Source organism: Argopecten irradians, chromosome 15, assembly GCF_041381155.1.
Source record: "Argopecten irradians isolate NY chromosome 15, Ai_NY, whole genome shotgun sequence".
In the NCBI taxonomy this organism is placed as follows: Eukaryota; Metazoa; Mollusca; class Bivalvia; order Pectinida; family Pectinidae; genus Argopecten; species Argopecten irradians.
In genome coordinates, this window is record NC_091148.1 from 26,896,386 (window position 1) to 26,913,978 (window position 17,593).

The 17,593-nt window shown below is 37.2% G+C and overlaps 1 protein-coding gene across 4 annotated transcripts in view; it reads right to left on the reverse strand.

Moving 5' to 3' along the window:
* LOC138309056 (uncharacterized) overlaps nt 1-17,593 on the reverse strand; it is a 224,345-nt gene that overhangs the window by 56,563 nt on the left and 150,189 nt on the right. For all 4 annotated transcript variants that reach the window (XM_069250180.1, XM_069250182.1, XM_069250181.1 and 1 more), the window contains 9 exons: nt 16,729-16,851; nt 15,543-15,908; nt 15,152-15,193; nt 12,914-12,949; nt 12,284-12,535; nt 11,992-12,096; nt 8,753-8,881; nt 8,179-8,302; nt 6,139-6,269 (listed from right to left, as the gene is read on the reverse strand). In XM_069250180.1, coding sequence (XP_069106281.1) covers nt 6,139-6,269; nt 8,179-8,302; nt 8,753-8,881; nt 11,992-12,096; nt 12,284-12,535; nt 12,914-12,949; nt 15,152-15,193; nt 15,543-15,908; nt 16,729-16,851 — 1,308 coding nt within the window. The remainder of the gene's footprint in view (nt 1-6,138; nt 6,270-8,178; nt 8,303-8,752; nt 8,882-11,991; nt 12,097-12,283; nt 12,536-12,913; nt 12,950-15,151; nt 15,194-15,542; nt 15,909-16,728; nt 16,852-17,593) is intronic.

The window sequence follows — 17,593 nt, forward strand, 5'->3', positions numbered from 1 at the left end:
AACAAGATAAAGTTCATCAAATAATATTAAACTAATAACTAATTCACAACCCGCTTGTAGCATCAACTAACAAGATAAGTTCATCAAATACGACATTAAACTAATTAACTAATTCACAACCCGCTGTAGCATCTACAACAATAACAAGATAATATCAACTAAAAGTTAAAATAAAATTAAACTAGACTCGTAATTCACAAGAAATCTGTATAAGTAAGCAGTTTTCAAAAACGTATTGAAATTTACATTTAAACTATTAATAATTGCATTAAAGTCTGTATGATTAACCTGAGATGGAAACACAGCTGCTGGTTGGGTTAGCAACGTTCTGGTCTCGTCCCCATCGCCAGACTCGTGCTTCTTTTTCTCAGACAACTTAAGGGAATGATTCATAATTGTCATTAACTTGCTCTAGTCGTAATGAACACCAAACAAACAGTGGTGCCCTGTTTAGACCTCATGTCATTCCAGCGAGTTTTTTCTAACCAAACAACAGTGGGGCCTGTAATAGACTCATGTCATTCAGCGATGTTTTTCTAACCAGAACAACAGTGGGCCTGTATAGACTCATGTCATTCTGGCGTGTTTTCTAACCAAACAACAGTGGGCCCTGTATAGACTCATGTATCTACGTGCATTGTCATTCCTGGGCCGTGTTATTCTGCGTGGTTCTAACATAAAAAGTGGGGTCTGTATAGACTCTTGTCATTCTGCGTGTTTTCTAACCAAACAACAGTGGTCCTGTATAGACTCATGTCATTCTGCGTGTTTTTTCTAACCAAACAACAGTGGGCCCAGTATAGACTCATGTCATTCTGCGTGTTTTCTAACCAAACAACAGTGGGTCCCTGTATAGACTCATGTCATTCTGCGTGGTTTCTAACAAAAATAGTGGGGTCTGTTAGACTCATTGTTCATTCTGTGTGTTTTCTAACCAAACAACAGTGGGCCCTGTATAGATACATGTCATTCTGCGTGTTTCTCTAAGCAAACAAAGTGGAGTGGGCCCCTGTATAGACTCATGTCATTCTGTGTGTTTTCTAACCAAACAACTGTGGGCCCTGTATAGACTCATGGTCATTCTGTGTTTTTTCTAAGCAAACAACAGTGGGCCCTGTATATACTCATGTCATTCTGTCGTGTATTTCCTATACCAAACAACAGTGTGGGCCCTGTACAGACTCATGTCATTCTGCGTGTTTGGCCTAACCAAACAACAGTGGGCCCTGTATAGACTCATGTCATTCTGTGTGTGTTTTCTAACCAACAACAGTGGGCACTGTATAGGGACTCATGTCATTCTGTGTGGGTTTTCTAAGCAAAACAACAGTGGGCCCTGTATAATACTCATGTCATTCTGTTTGTGTTTTTCTAACCAAACAACAGTGGGCCCCTGTATAGACTTCATGTTATTCTGTGTTGTTTTCTAAACCAAACAACAGTGGGGCCCTGTACAGACTCATGTCATTCTGTGTGTTTTCTAACCAAACAACAGTGGGCCTCTGTTAAAAGACACTTATTGTCATTCTGTGTGTTTTGTTCTAAGCAAAAAACAGTGGTCCCCCTGTATAGATCTCATGTCATTCTGTGTGTGTTTTCTAACTAAACAACAGTGGGCCCTGTTATAGACTTCAATTGTCATTTCTGCGTGTTTTCTAACCAAACAACATGTGGGCCCTGTATATGACTTATGTCCATTCTGTGTGTTTTCTAAGCACAAACAACAGTCTGTCCCTTGTAAGTCTTATGTCATTCCTGTTGTGTTTTTCCTAAGCAGAACAACAGTGAGGCCCTGTATAAACTCATGTCATTCCTGTGTGTTTCTAACCTAAAACAACAGTGGGCCCTGTATATTACTTCATGTCATTCTGTCGATGTTTTTCTAACAAAACAACAGTGGGCCCCCTGTATAGACTCATGTCATTCTGTGTGTTTTCCTAACCAAACAACAGTGGGCCCTGTATAGACTTCATGTCATTCTGGTGATTTTCTAAGCAAAACAAGTGGGGCCTCGACTGCATAGACTCATGTCATTCTGCGTGTATTCTAACCAAACAACAGTGGGCCCTGTATATACTCATGTCATTCACTTTGTGTGTGTTTTCTAATCAAACTACATGTTGCGCCCTGTATATAGTAACACGTGTCATTCTGCTGTGTTTGCTAACCAAACAACAGTGGGCCCTGTATAGACTCATGTCATTTCTGTTGTGTTTTTTCTAGACAAAACAACAAGTTGGTCTGTATAGGACTCACGTCATTCTGCGTGTTTTCTAACCAAACAACAGTGGGCCCTGTATAGGACACATGTCATTCTGCGTGTTTTCTAACCATACAAATAGTGGGAGCACTGTATAGAATCTTGTCTTTCTGCTGGTGTTTTTCTAACCAAAACAACAGTGGGCCCTGTATATACTCATGTCATTCTGTGTGTTTTCTAACCAAACAACAGTAGGGCCCTGTATATGACTCATGTCATTCTGTGGTTTTTCTAACCAAACAACAGTGGTGGGCCCTGTATAGACTCATGTCATTCTGCGTGTTTTCTAACCAAACAACAGTGGGCCCTGTATAGACTCATGTCATTCTGTGTGTTTTCTAACAAAAACAACAGTGGCCCTGTATAAGACCTCATGTCATTCTGTGTGTTTTCTAACCAAAACAACAGTGGGCCCTGTATAGACTCATGTCATTCTGTGTGTTTTCTAACCAAACAACAGTGGGGCCCTGTATAGACTCATGTCATTCTGTGTGTTTTCTAACCAAACAACAGTGGCCCTGTATAGACTCATGTCATATCTGCGTGTTTTCTAACCAAACAACAGTGGGCCTGTATAGACTCATGTCATTCTGTGTGTTTTCTAACCAAACAACAGTGGGCCCTGTATAGACTCATGTCATTCTGCGTGTTTTCTAACCAAACAACAGTGGGCCCTGTATAGACTCATGTCATTTCTGTGTGTTTTCTAACCAAACAACAGTGGGCCCTGTATAGACTCATGTCATTCTGTGTGTTTTCTAACCAAACAACAGTGGGCCCTGTATAGACTCATGTCATTCTGTGTGTTTTCTAACCAAACAACAGTGGGGCCTGTATAGACTTCATGTCATTCTGTGTGTTTTTCTAACCAAACAACAGTGGGCCCTGTATAGACTCATGTCCATTCTGTGTGTTTTCTAACCAAACAACAGTGGGCCCTGTATAGACTCATGTCATTCTGTGTGTTTTCTAACCAAACAACAGTGGGCCCTGTATAGACTCATGTCATCATTCTGTGTGTTTTCTAACCAAACAACAGTGGGCCCTGTATAGACTCATGTCATTCTGTGTGTTTTCTAACCAAACAACAGTGGGCCCTGTATAGACTCATGTCATTCTGTGTGTTTTCTAACCAAACAACAGTGGGCCCTGTATAGACTCATGTCATTCTGGTGTTTTCTAACCAAACAACAGTGGGCCCCTGTATAGACTCATGTCATTCTGCGTGTTTTCTAACCAAACAACAGTGGGCCCTGTATAGACTCATGTCATTCTGTGTGTTTTCTAACCAAACAACAGTGGCCCTGTATAGACTCATGTCATTCTGTGTGTTTTCTAACCAAACAACAGTGGGCCCTGTATAGACTCATGTCATTCTGCGTGTTTTCTAACCAAACAACAGTGGGCCCTGTATAGACTCATGTCATTCTGCGTGTTTTCTAACCAAACAACAGTGGGCCCTGTATAGACTCATGTCATTCTGCGTGTTTTCTAACCAAACAACAGTGGGCCCTGTATAGACTCATGTCATTCTGCGTGTTTTCTAACCAAACAACAGTGGGCCCTGTATAGACTCATGTCATTCTGTGTGTTTTCTAACCAAACAACAGTGGGCCCTGTATAGACTCATGTCATTCTGCGTGTTTTCTAACCAAACAACAGTGGGCCCTGTATAGACTCATGTCATTCTGCGTGTTTTCTATAACCAAACAACAGTGGGCCCTGTATAAGACTCATGTCATTCTGCGTGTTTTCAAACAAAACAACAGTGGGCCCTGTATAGACTCATGTCATTCTGTGTGTTTTCTAACCAAACAACAGTGGGCCCTGTATAGACTCATGTCATTCTGTGTGTTTTCTAACAAAACAACAGTGGGCCCTGTATAGACTCATGTCATTCTGTGTGTTTTCTAACAAAACAACAGTGGGCCCTGTATAGACTCATGTCATTCTGCGTGTTTTTCTAACCAAACAACAGTGGGCCCTGTATAGACTCATGTCATTCTGCGTGTTTTCTAACCAAACAACAGTGGGCCCTGTATAGACTCATGTCATTCTGCGTGTTTTCTAACCAAACAACAGTGGGCCCTGTATAGACTCATGTCATTCTGTGTGTTTTCTAACCAAACAACAGTGGGCCCTGTATAGACTCATGTCATTCTGTGTGTTTTCTAACCAAACAACAGTGGGCCCTGTATAGACTCATGTCATTCTGCGTGTTTTCTAACCAAACAACAGTGGGCCCTGTATAGACTCATGTCATTCTGTGTGTTTTCTAACCAAACAACAGTGGGCCCTGTATAGACTCATGTCATTCTGTGTGTTTTCTAACCAAACAACAGTGGGCCCTGTATAGACTCATGTCATTCTGTGTGTTTTCTAACCAAACAACAGTGGCCCTGTATAGACTCATGGTCATTCTGTGTGTTTTCTAACCAAACAACAGTGGGCCCTGTATAGACTCATGTCATTCTGCGTGTTTTCTAACCAAACAACAGTGGGCCCTGTATAGACTCATGTCATTCTGCGTGTGTTCTTCTAACCAAACAACAGTGGGCCCTGTATAGACTCATGTCATTCTGCGTGTTTTCTAACCAAACAACAGTGGGCCCTGTATAGACTCATGTCATTCTGTGTGTTTTCTAACCAAACAACAGTGGGCCCTGTATAGACTCATGTCATTCTGCGTGTTTTCTAACAAAACAACAGTGGGCCCTGTATAGACTCATGTCATTCTGTGTGTTTTCTAACCAAACAACAGTGGGCCCTGTATAGACTCATGTCATTCTGCGTGTTTTCTAACCAAACAACAGTGGGCCCTGTATAAGACTCATGTCATTCTACTGTGTGTTTTCTAACCAAACAACAGTGGGCCCCTGTACAGACTCATGTCATTCTGTGTGTGTGTGTTTTCTAACCAAACAACAGTGGGCCCTGTATAGACTCATGTCATTCTGTGTGTTTTCTAACCAAACAACAGTGGGCCCTGTATAGACTCATGTCATTCTGCGTGTTTTCTAACCAAACAACAGTGGGCCCTGTATAGACTCATGTCATTCTGTGTGTTTTCTAACCAAACAACAGTGGGCCCTGTATAGACTCATGTCATTCTGCGTGTTTTCTAACCAAACAACAGTGGGCCCTGTATAGACTCATGTCATTCTGTGTGTTTTCTAACCAAACAACAGTGGGCCCTGTATAGACTCATGTCATTCTGTGTGTTTTCTAACCAAACAACAGTGGGCCCTGTATAGACTCATGTCATTCTGTGTGTTTTCTAACCAAACAACAGTGGGCCCTGTATAGACTCATGTCATTCTGCGTGTTTTCTAACCTAAAACAACAGTGGGCCATGTATAGACTCCATGTCATTCTGCGTGCTTTTTCTAACCAAAACAACAGTGGGCCCTGTATAGACCATGTCATTCTGTGTGTTGTTCTAACCATAAACAACAGTGGGCCCTGTAGAGCTTTTCTAACATTCTGCGTGTTTCTAACCAAACAACAGTGGACCCTGTATAGACTCATGTTTATTGCAATTTTACAACAATTCTGATAAATTCGTGTGTGAAAGTCAATTTTTTCTAATCACGTGAACAACCATTCCGGGCTACTGTAATAGATTTTGATGAAGGCCGTGATGTCACGATGCTTTATTGCATGGGTAGCCATGCAATACATACCTCAGGGTGGCATGAGTGTATTGCCTTAGACCAGCCAGTATTACACCCGTAGGTATGAAAGAAATGAAATTATTGCGTTCGCACGCCATACTATTTCGTTCAAACAAATACATTTTATTTATTTCATGTCTACTCCAAGTCACTGAAGTATTATGATCCTGGAATAAGAACATTGACTATAGTGATTAGACCTACCACAGTAGAGTGTGCCTAGGTAGCAGGATGTGACGTTTAGGTAACAGTCAGACAGACTTGTACTGTTGTCCATACAGGCCACACCTATCGCCATCTCAGAATGCAGTCCTTGCATTTCAGAATGTCCAGCACTGTGTAAACAAAACGCATTACTTGTCAAGGTATACTATTTTTTGTCCTATTAATTGTACAAAGTTTTGGTATAGTTTTTGAATACCCTATTAACTTTTCTAAGTTTTGGTATATTTTTGAATGCCCTATTAACTTTACTAAGTTTTGGTATATTTTTGAATGCCCTATTAACTTTACTAAGTTTTGGTATATTTTTGAATGCCCTATTTAACTTTTACTAAGTTTTGGTATATTTTTGAATGCCCTATTAACTACCAATTTTTTTAATTTTTTACTAAGTTTTGGTATATTTTTTGAATGCCCCTATTAACTGTTACTAAGTTTTGGTATATTTTTGAATGCCCCCACAGTTTAACTTTTACTAAGTTTTGTGGTATATTTTTGAATGCCCCTATTATACTTTACTAAGTTTTGGTATTTTTTTTGAATACCCCTATTAACTTTTACTACAAGGTTGGTATATTTTTTGAATGCCCTACGTTTAGGTAACTTTACTAAGTTTTGGTTATATTTTTGAAATGCCAGCTAAGATTAACTGTTTACTGAATTTTGTGTAATATACGCAATTTGAATATTATTTTTTAACTTTACTTAAGTTTTGGTATATTTTTGAATGCCCTATTAACTTTACTAAGTTTTTGGTATATTTTTTGAATGCCTTATTAACTTTACTAAGTTTTGGTATATTTTTGAATGCCCTATTGTTAAATTTTACCAAGTTTTGAATGTAATATTTTTGCATAATGCCCTATTAAACTTTACCAAGTTTTGGTATATTTTTGAATGCCCTATTAACTTTACCAAGTTTTGGTATATTTTTGAATGCCCTATTAACTTTACTAAGTTTTGGTATATTTTTGAATGCCCTATTAACTTTACTAAGTTTTGGTATATTTTTGAATGCCTTACTAAACTTTACCAAGGTTTGGTATATTTTTTGAATGCGCTTACTAAAGATACCAGGTGTGGTATATTTTTGAATGCCTAGTTTTTACTATTTTTGAAACGTTTACTAAGTTGTAGGTATATTTTTGAATAACCCTTATTAACTTTACTAAGTTTTGGTATATTTTTGAATGCCCTATTAACTTTACTAAGTTTTGGTATATTTTTGAATGCCCTATTAACTTTACTAAGTTTTGGTATATTTTTGAATGCCCTATTAACTTTACTAAGTTTTGGTATATTTTTGAATGCCCTATTAACTTTACTAAGTTTTGGTATATTTTTGAATGCCCTATTAAACTTTACTAAGTTTTGGTGCATATTTTTGAATGCCCTATTAACTTTACTAAGTTTTGGTATATTTTTTTTTGAATGCCCTATTAACTTTTACTAAGTTTTGGTATATTTTTGAATGCCTCGGTTAACTTTATACTAAGTTTTGGTATATTTTTGAATGCCTTACTAAATATACCAAGGTGTGGTATATTTTTGAATGCCTTACTAAATATACCAAGGTGTGGTATATTTTTGAATGCCTTACTAAACATACCAAGGTGTGGTATATTTTTGAATGCCTTACTAAACATACCAAGGTGTGGTATATTTTTGAATGCCTTACTAAACATACCAAGGTGTGGTATATTTTTGAATGTCTTACTAAACATACCAAGGTGTGGTATATTTTTGAATGCCTTACTAAACATACCAAGGTGTGGTATATTTGTGAATGCCATCAGGTTTTTTTCTATTGACCGAACACTCATGTAAGTAAAATGAACCGTTGAATGAATACAATGTCTGAAATAGCATGAAATCAGGAAGGGCGCATTTTGGTTGACTTGAGTAGACATAAAAAACCGACAAAAAACAAGTGAAAAAAAAACAAACGGAACAAAAAAAACCCAATGCAATTGTTCGGACTACATTGGGAATCAATGCATATACATGTATAGTATTACTTGCCTAAAACCAGCCTTTTCACACATGAGTCGTGCCTCCCGTGATGGTACATGACATACAGGGTAATTGGTGCCGTCGAACATGGCTGTAGCCAAACCATCCTGGTTCACCGTCAGACTGACATTGTCTGTGGACATAAATCACACAATTACTGGGTATTTACAGAGGCAGACATGAATATACCGATACAGATCTGATACGTAACAGAACACTAATGGTTAATTCCATCAAGTCCAGCATTTGTATCCGTGATCACAAGACCGAGATGTTTTAATTATTGAAAAAAAGACAAAATATTCATATTCGATGGATTTGCATTAAAATTACTATTCCAGTGTACGGCGATGAAACTATTAAAAATGCATCTTTGTTGTGTTAGGGTAGTGCTACAGTGGACCGTCGATAACCTGAATACCTGTGGTCCGAGCCCAAACCGTTCGGAGTTTTCGGTCTGCCGTTTACTTTGTCAATGATAAGATCAGTTCCTGATATATCAATCTGGATTGTGCGTTTTCAAGACTATTGACGACCGGATTATCGTGGGTCTACTGTATACAGTTCGGCCTGGAAACGTTACCTGCTATAGACTTAGGCCAGGTGACGTTAGCTGGTGGTGATGGAGTTGTGTTGCTTGGGGGCGACGTATCATTAGTCGGTGGTGTGGTGTCGTTTGTTGCTGGTACAGTAAAGTTGAAGTTTTCTATACCTGTAATAGGTAAGTGAAGCACCAATGTTAACACAAGGAATACTTGACAATTTTAAACACTCATCGCGTTAATGTTGATCTCTAACTACGTTGTAAACAACGTTTATAAGACAAATAGGGCATCTTTGTTTTATAGCATTGTCAATGTAAGACAGGAAAGGTCGAGGGCGATCATCGAGCCAATCACGAGGTATCTAGTCTACAACCAGATAATAAGATTACACAATAGTGCAATCAAAACTGGGTATATCACCCCCATAATTCTAAAACGGTCTCCTTTTGAAATCTTCAGTATAATAGAAACGCACCAGGAAACATGACATTTAATTCCAACCGAGGCCCGAATGCTCGCTGATGGGTTTATAGTGTTTTTCATTATCATAATTTTCTTTTGTTACATCTCTAGCTTGTGAGCGTGTGCCTCTAACTTATACCATTTTGTATATGTGGTAAGTAGTACTTCTTTGTCACATTTAAATCTTTTCCGCAAATTACAGGTTCTTCCTTTCCAGGAAGGTTTCCATGTTGAGATCAAAACTCGCGTGGTTTTCTTAAACAAGAGACCCAGATGGCCTGTATCACTCACCTGTTGTTTATTCTTTGAGTAATTCTATAATTTAGTAATTAGAGATTGAAAAATCACAAAGACAAATTGACCCCAAGATTTGTTTAATTTTGAATCCCAACCATATAATGATGCTATAGATACCATACAAATATGCTATCAATACATAGTTTCGGAGAGAAAGTAATTTATATAAAAAATTAAAAATAGTAGCCTAATTAACTTTTTTGGCCCCGCGCCCAAGGCCCCAGGAGGGTCAGCCCTATCGTTTTTACAATTTTGAATCCCCACCCTATAAGGATGCTACCATTGCATTTTGAGTGCTATCCCATGCTTAGTTGCAAAAAAGAAGTCGTTTAGATAGAAATAGCCAAATTGACCCCTTTTGACCCCGTCGCTCAAGCCCCCGGAGGATCAGCCCCATCATTTGTACAACTTTAAATCCCCACACTTTAAGGCTGCTAAAAACCATTGCATTTTATGGAGTGTAAAATTGTCCCATGCTATTAGTTTTGCAGAAAAGAAGTCATGGCATTTGCATATATGGATATCAGTAGACAGAAGTAAAATTGACCCCCTTTTGACCCCTCCCCTCATGCCCCCGGAGGGTCAGCCCCATCATTTGTACAATTTTGAATCCCTATCATATTAGGATGCTACCATTGCATTATGAGTGATATACCATGCTAAGTTTCAGAGAAGAAGTCGTTTATATGGAAATAGCTAAATTGACCCCCTTTGGCCCCGCCCCTCAAGCCCCTTGGTGGTCAGCCCCATCATATGTACAATTTTAAATCAGTAATCCATAAGGATGCTACCAGTCAAATTTTGTTATATTCCAACCAGTGGTTATGGAGAAGAAGTCGATTGTTAACGGAGAGGTTACGGCATAAAGACGCCGGCTTAAAAGTAAATCACAAATTCGTATATGAGAACGGGCCAGCTGTAATATGTAAAAGCAACACGGTATGGCCATAAGCATCACCCTTAGGTCCTTCGAGATTATATTTTACTTTTTACCTTAACTACAGTGATGTATAAAAAGTAAAATGGCCGCCAAAAACTGTAATTTTCTTTTTTGGTGAATCACTTTGATTATTTGTTTTATGCATTAACCATGTTTTTATAACTGCATTTACACAATCAATGTCAATCGCACGGAAATTGTGCTATAAGGCTACCTGACCCAATGGCAGATAACTTTGTAATATGTAAAAGCATGGAGTAGAGCTTGACTGAACTCATAAATATCACCACAAGATGTTGGTAAAATCATATTGGGATTAGACTTTATAGCACACAGCAGTTTTGATGTCATTTCAACAAAGTAATCCATGATGAGGGGGTTTATTATATATTTCATTATGACATGGAGACAGGATAAGATACAAATACTTAAGTTGGATATAATGGCGCCGCAGCGAGAACATCATACTGATGAATATAAATACTTAACTGTAATAAGTACTTATACAGTTACAGTGAATATACAATGTAAGTATCCATAAGGATGCTACCACTGTTAGTCGTCGTTGATAACGGACGGGGCTGGCAGAGACTGTATCTAAGATGGCTAACGGTTGACCACGACGCGAGGAGCAGCATCCTTGTTCCGGACGCACATCCAATACTAGACTCAACATCGAAAAATAATCAATGGTCTACCTGCAAGGCACACAGATAACTCCTCAGACTGTAATATGTAAAAGCCAAAATGGCAGAGAAGAGTCCTCATCATGGTCGCATAAACTTCAATTTGCAACTGGAACGCACTTTTGTTTGTTAGTTCTGATACGCTAAATACGTCAGGGGATATGTATACATTGAACGAAGTATGCATCCAGATGAGTTTATTATATATGGATGGTTTTAAGATAGCAAACAGGGAGACAGGATAGTGCAGATTTTTTCTAACAAACGTTAGATATATGGTTGGAGGGAAAACGTTGGACTCGAATTGGAAACCCCTTCTAAGTGGTGTGGGATTGGACACAAAGGATATTGCGTTCAAATACATAGAATACACTGATGTGCCTCCTGTGGGGCAATGTGTAAGTGAATTTAACAAGTTAGTTGAAATTGTCTAGCAATATCAAATTATGGTTGGGACTACTGTGGACTTAATGTTTAGCTTGTAAATACTTATGATGGACACATTCTGATTTGAAAAACTTTTGCTTTTACGCTTTCCCAAAAACTCATGCTTGGTGACGGGCTGACATTCTTTCGACTCAATAGTTTCGTCCAAGTACCACGATCAAACAAGTAATGTGACTAAATTTGTGTTAGCTTTACACATACTGATACAAATACTTAATGTGATAAAATACTTAATGTGAATAAAAATACTTAATGTGAATACAAATACTTAATGTGAATATAAATACTTACTGTGAATATAAATACTTACTGTGGATATATATATACTTACTGTTGATACAAATACTAAATGTGAATACAAATACGTAATGGGGATATAAATACTTTATGTGGATATAAATACTTCATGTGGATATAAATACTTCATGTGGATATAAATACTTACGGTCAATGACCTTACAGTCAATGTCAGGTAGCAGGTGACATATATTTCTATAGTAACTTGGGTCATCGAATTCAGGCATGCAGAAATCCAGTATTGTGAAGAATTCTGAAAAAGAAACACCAAAATATCTAGTTCCGAAATGTTTGTACTAGAAGAATAAAGAGAAAGAGAATGTTAGCAATATCACAGTGCCATTACTCTCGCCGTCTTAGGTCTAATAACTGTCTTAAAATAAAAGGTACAATGTTTGGAAACAGGCTGCATTCAATACCTCCTACCCTAAGGTACTTACTTTCACATTGCCCTTTGCACAACTGTGTAACATTGCCATCTGAACACATGGGGAAGTGGATGGCACAAAGTCCCTCCATGAGAGCTGCCTGACATGCATCAGGGATCGGCACACTGGATACCCAAACTTCACTTGCAGCAAACATTGACCTCTCCGCCTCCAAAATCATGTCATGACACAATACATTGGGTAACGATGTATTGTTATAACCGTATGTATTGCATATCGGTTGGTTCACTCTCATACACAATTCTAAAACAGAAAAAGAGGGAGATAGCTCTTGTCACTTATCAAGAAGGGAAGTAAATGTTTTCAACATCTCAAAGATGTAGATTTTTTTTGGTACTTATCAAAGAGGAATATCACTCTTGTAAACTATCTTGGAGGGAGAAAACTAAGCAATTTAATAGTCAACATTAAGTTAAAATTAGCAGTGACAGGAACTATATACCTGTTCTTACAAACATCCAAATTCTTCCTGCAGACTATCATTTAAAACTGTCTTAGGATTCTGACTAGTGCCTTACACTCTATAGCACTGTTACTCCTAGTATTATCTTACATGTAAATACATGTATGTTAAAAGATCAAATAAAAAATCAGAGACGTAAAAACAGAATGAATTATTACCAGGTGGAGTCGTGTCGTTGGAGGTGCCATTTGTAGCTACAAAACATTACAATGAAGTAAAACAAAATATGTTTGTGGTGACATCATTTTATTTCATAGACTTAAACTTATTGATATTAAAATGATTGCATTTAACTTCACTTTTTCCCTTTTTGATACTAAGTCACATTTCTCAACTCAAATCATATGCATGATATTACACACTAAAGAGTCATGGGTCAGGAGAGTCCCACACGCACCTCCAAACAGGCTTAAACTTATTGAAAATTAAAATGATTGCATTTAGCATCACTCTTATCATATTAAGTTTCAATTGACCAAATGCATGATACTACACCCACAAGTGTCAGGCAAAACGATGTTTTTGAATCAAACTGTTATCGCTAGATGGTGTTGTTCTGTTCTTACTTTGGATGTTAATGGAAAACTTTCAAAATGATTGAGAACAATAAACGAACCCGATAATCTGTAAGCATGAGCGAGGAGGGTCCCACATGCAACCCCAAAAACTCCAAACCTATATTTTTCTGAACCTTTATGACCGCCTGATCACAAATATGCATGAAATGGGATAAACATCCAGTTATGACATCATCAAGAAAACAGTCAAAACATTGACGTTTATCAACCGCATTGGACAAATGAGGTATCACAATGGCCAAAATAGAATGAACAACTATAAATGAACAACACAATAAGTTTCGGTTATTGATATTAACGGAAGGACAGACTTTCGAGACACCACTATTCTACAAAATGAACAAAAAAACATTGAAACAAATTACTTTTAAAAAACACAATGATGACAAAATGGAACCAGGGGATGTACTGTCACAGCAACTCATCGACATCTGAGACGACGTTCTGGCTTCCGACGAACTGGATTATGATGATTCTGATAATTCGGACTGCCTGTACAAGCTACCAGACATGCCAGATCACTTCATGATTAATGGACAGGGCCAGTGACGAAAGCACAGACAGTAATACCGATGCAAATTGAGAACCAGAAATATGTGACACTGTAGTTAGCATCAGACCAGTTGTTCACGTTATGTGTCATACACAGGGAATAAACAGTGAATGCGCTCATTATCAAAGACACAAAGCGTTTTGGATACTGTTAATGATATCAACCCAAAGACAGGCTTGAAGAATATGGAAACGGATTATGTTAGGAAACTTGAAATCCTGCCTAGATATTTAGCTAATTCTACATTTAAGTTCTCTATTTATGAATCAAAAGCAAATGTTATACTTGGGGAATTCTAATTCATCATGAAACTTTAGGTATAGTTTATAGATTTTTCATAAACCTGATGATAGCAAACCATAATTCCTGAATTGTTTTGTTTTACTAATTGATTAGAGGTCAGATAACTGATTACAACCACTAATTTGTTGTAGGGAAACATTTTTGCTGTGTCGGGTAACATAAAACAAGATATGAAAAAAAATGCTACAAAACTACCATTTTTGAGCTAAAAATCCTAATTTTTCATCTACTGCGTACACATATCTACATATATCGGATAAGTTGGCCCTGTTATGTATTTGTTGTTCTATTGTGGTCATTATGATACCTCATTTGTTCGATTCGGTTGATAAATAATGTCAATGTTATGACTGGTTTTTTCTCCATTTTCAAGTGAAATTCAAGAAGGCAGCAATCTTGATGACATCATAACCAAAAGTTCATCCAACTTATGCAATGAAAATATTTTAATTTGTGATCAGGGGGTCTTAAGGGTTCAAAAGATATTGGTTTGGAGGTTAGGGAGGTGGGGAAGAGGAGGTGGAGGGGGGGGGGTGGTGAAGAGGGAGGTGGGGTACATATGGGAACCTCCCAAAGCATGGCCTACTAATTCCAGCAGTACATTTTTCTTTCCGCAATAGATTTTAGATAAAAATGAAATTTGAAGCATAGATACAGAAATGACATGAGCGCAATCAAATTAAAATAATGGTATGCAGTTTACAAATAAATTGATTAACACAATCTCGGTAACCCTTGACCTGGTTTCAGTTTGACCAGATACTCGATCTGTTGGAGCATGCATAGTCAACAAAAGTCTGACTGAATGAGAGTTAATCTGTTATCATCCATTTTTCTACAACTGCTATGATAGAATGTTGGTAGCAAACCACTACAGATTTTGCCTGCTTGTTTTTAATTTATAGTATTATAACTTATGAAGAAATATTGATGGTAAATCACAAATAATATCTATTGTTTACCTGGATTGGCTGTAGTTGTCGGCATCTCAGTTGTTGACTTTTCTGAAACATGAATAGATAAGTGATGGAGGAAAATTATTATAAGAGCTTCTGTAATTGGGTATAAATGTTTCTAAGAATACAATATAACATCGGTTGAATCACTCTGATACTTAATCACCGATTATCTCCTTTTAATAATGTACATGTACATCCCTTGCACCCATTCGTACAATATTTCCATTCAATAAATGACATTGTTGTTCGCCATGAATCAGTTATATTTTCGTTGTATTCAGTGATGCAAGTTTGTTTTCCTGTGTTAAATGTTTTAATTTGATGAATACATTAGTTATATATTACTTACCTCTGTTAAATGCATATATACACACATTAATTATGTATTATTTACCTCCGATGCACATTCCTGCCGTTAATGTAACGTTATCTAGAGCAATAAAACTCTGGTAGGTGGAGCCACTGAATATAACTCCAAATCTAGACGATTTATACCCCAAGTCTACTTGGTAATGCGACCAGTTTACATCCATATTTCCAATCTCTATTCTCTCCCAATCAAAGTCGACATCAGTGCTTTCTGAGTACAGTTTCAGCTCGAGCTTGGAGTACGAGAAAAAGTAGGGATGGAACCAGGCTACCGCAAACTCAAGACAATAATTATCTCCTTCCCACAGGGTGTGTTGGGGGCTCATTAGAGGAACGCTGTACAGGTATGAGTGGGGGCAGCCCATGTAGAGGAAACTTCCAGATGCAGGCTCTGTAAAATATAGGAAAAGTGAAACTCATTTTACAGGCACTGTACAATATAGGGAAAGAGAAACTCATTTTACAGGCACTGTAAAATATAGGGAAAGTGAAACTCATTTTACACACCCTGCACTATTGGGAAAGTGAACCGCATCAATATAAATCTTCAATATGGACAATATCAATGGCTTGATAACCACAAGCCTTTTGGTTAGTGGTAAATAGACTTCAGGATATTAGAAAGGGATGCCCGTCCAAGTTAAAACTAATCGGATTCGCTTGTTGGGTGATCAGGACAACAAAATGTTTCATTCATGTTGCAACAGTGATATAAAATAAGACAATTGGATGTCAATCAAACTGTCCATCAACTGATTTGGGACAGAGTTTGGATAAGGTGAGAAGTGGATAACCTTGCTAGAAATGCAATCCAAAGACCAATTAAATAATTCTCCATGCTTTTTTCATGCTTACCGTTATTGAAGCCTTCCATTGTAATACGTGACATTCATATGTTAAAATAATTGATTAAGTCAAACAAAATTGATCTCAAAGAAGTATTGGGTTATCAGCCATTTCAGAAAACATGTGTAAATATTTATTTGTAGTAACCTGGCTACTAGTCGGCAAACAATGTTGGCAAAATCAAAATTTATATGGATTTTTACACATGGTCCACAATAATGCTGCTAAAATTATTTGAATCATCCCAATAATTTATGAATTGTCTGCACAATATTTCTACAGACAGAGGTACAGATAAAACGACAAGATGATTTCAGCATAACATCGTATTAGAAGGAGAGGTTATGTTTAGTGAAATGAATTACCACTATCTAAGTTGATTCCCCAGTATGATAAGGTAGAGTTCCTCTGCCAAGTGTATCCCCAGTCATTACCAAGGCGCCATTTACATACGTCATCTTCATCAAAATCACACGTCACATCTTGTCCTGAAATTCAACGTTACAGTGACTAAAATCTTTAAACAAATATATAACAAGAAAGTGGGGGAATTATCAGTCAGCAAATAGTCTTAATTTGTATTTTATAATGGTGTATCCTCATCAAATTGATCTATTTTTAAATTAATCATTTGTGAAGGTTGATGAGTAAACTAGAAATGCTCTAAAGACTTATATACACTTGAATGCCCTGAATGACAGGATGCAAAAGCCAAAAATAAAATAAAACAAACTTAAGTTTAATCAGATATCAGGTCTCTTATATATATAAAATGGAATCATTCATCAGTGTCGCTCCTGAAATCTGCGGAGATAGCAATGCAAACACATGACACTGTTGGCTATATATAGCTTGTAATTGGTTTGCTAATATACCGGAAATTGAGTAGTAATTAAATTACATTGTTGCTTTCTGTGAAAGATTTGTAAAATACTTATAAAGGAGATGAGCGACATATTTGTAAGGCATTGGGCATTTTGATTTGAATATATTAAAGGAATTTATACAAGATCAGGTCACTATTTGAATAAATATTTCTAAAACATTATTTGTGATTTATAAATATTATCAACGAGTCTAGAATAAAATCATCAAACACATTTAAGACATTAATTAAGAGATATATAAGAAATTCATATGAAATTTTGTAGGAGATATAAAAGAGATTTTGTAAAAGGTATATAAGAGATTTTGCAAGAGATATATCTGAGAATTGGTAAGAGAATTATA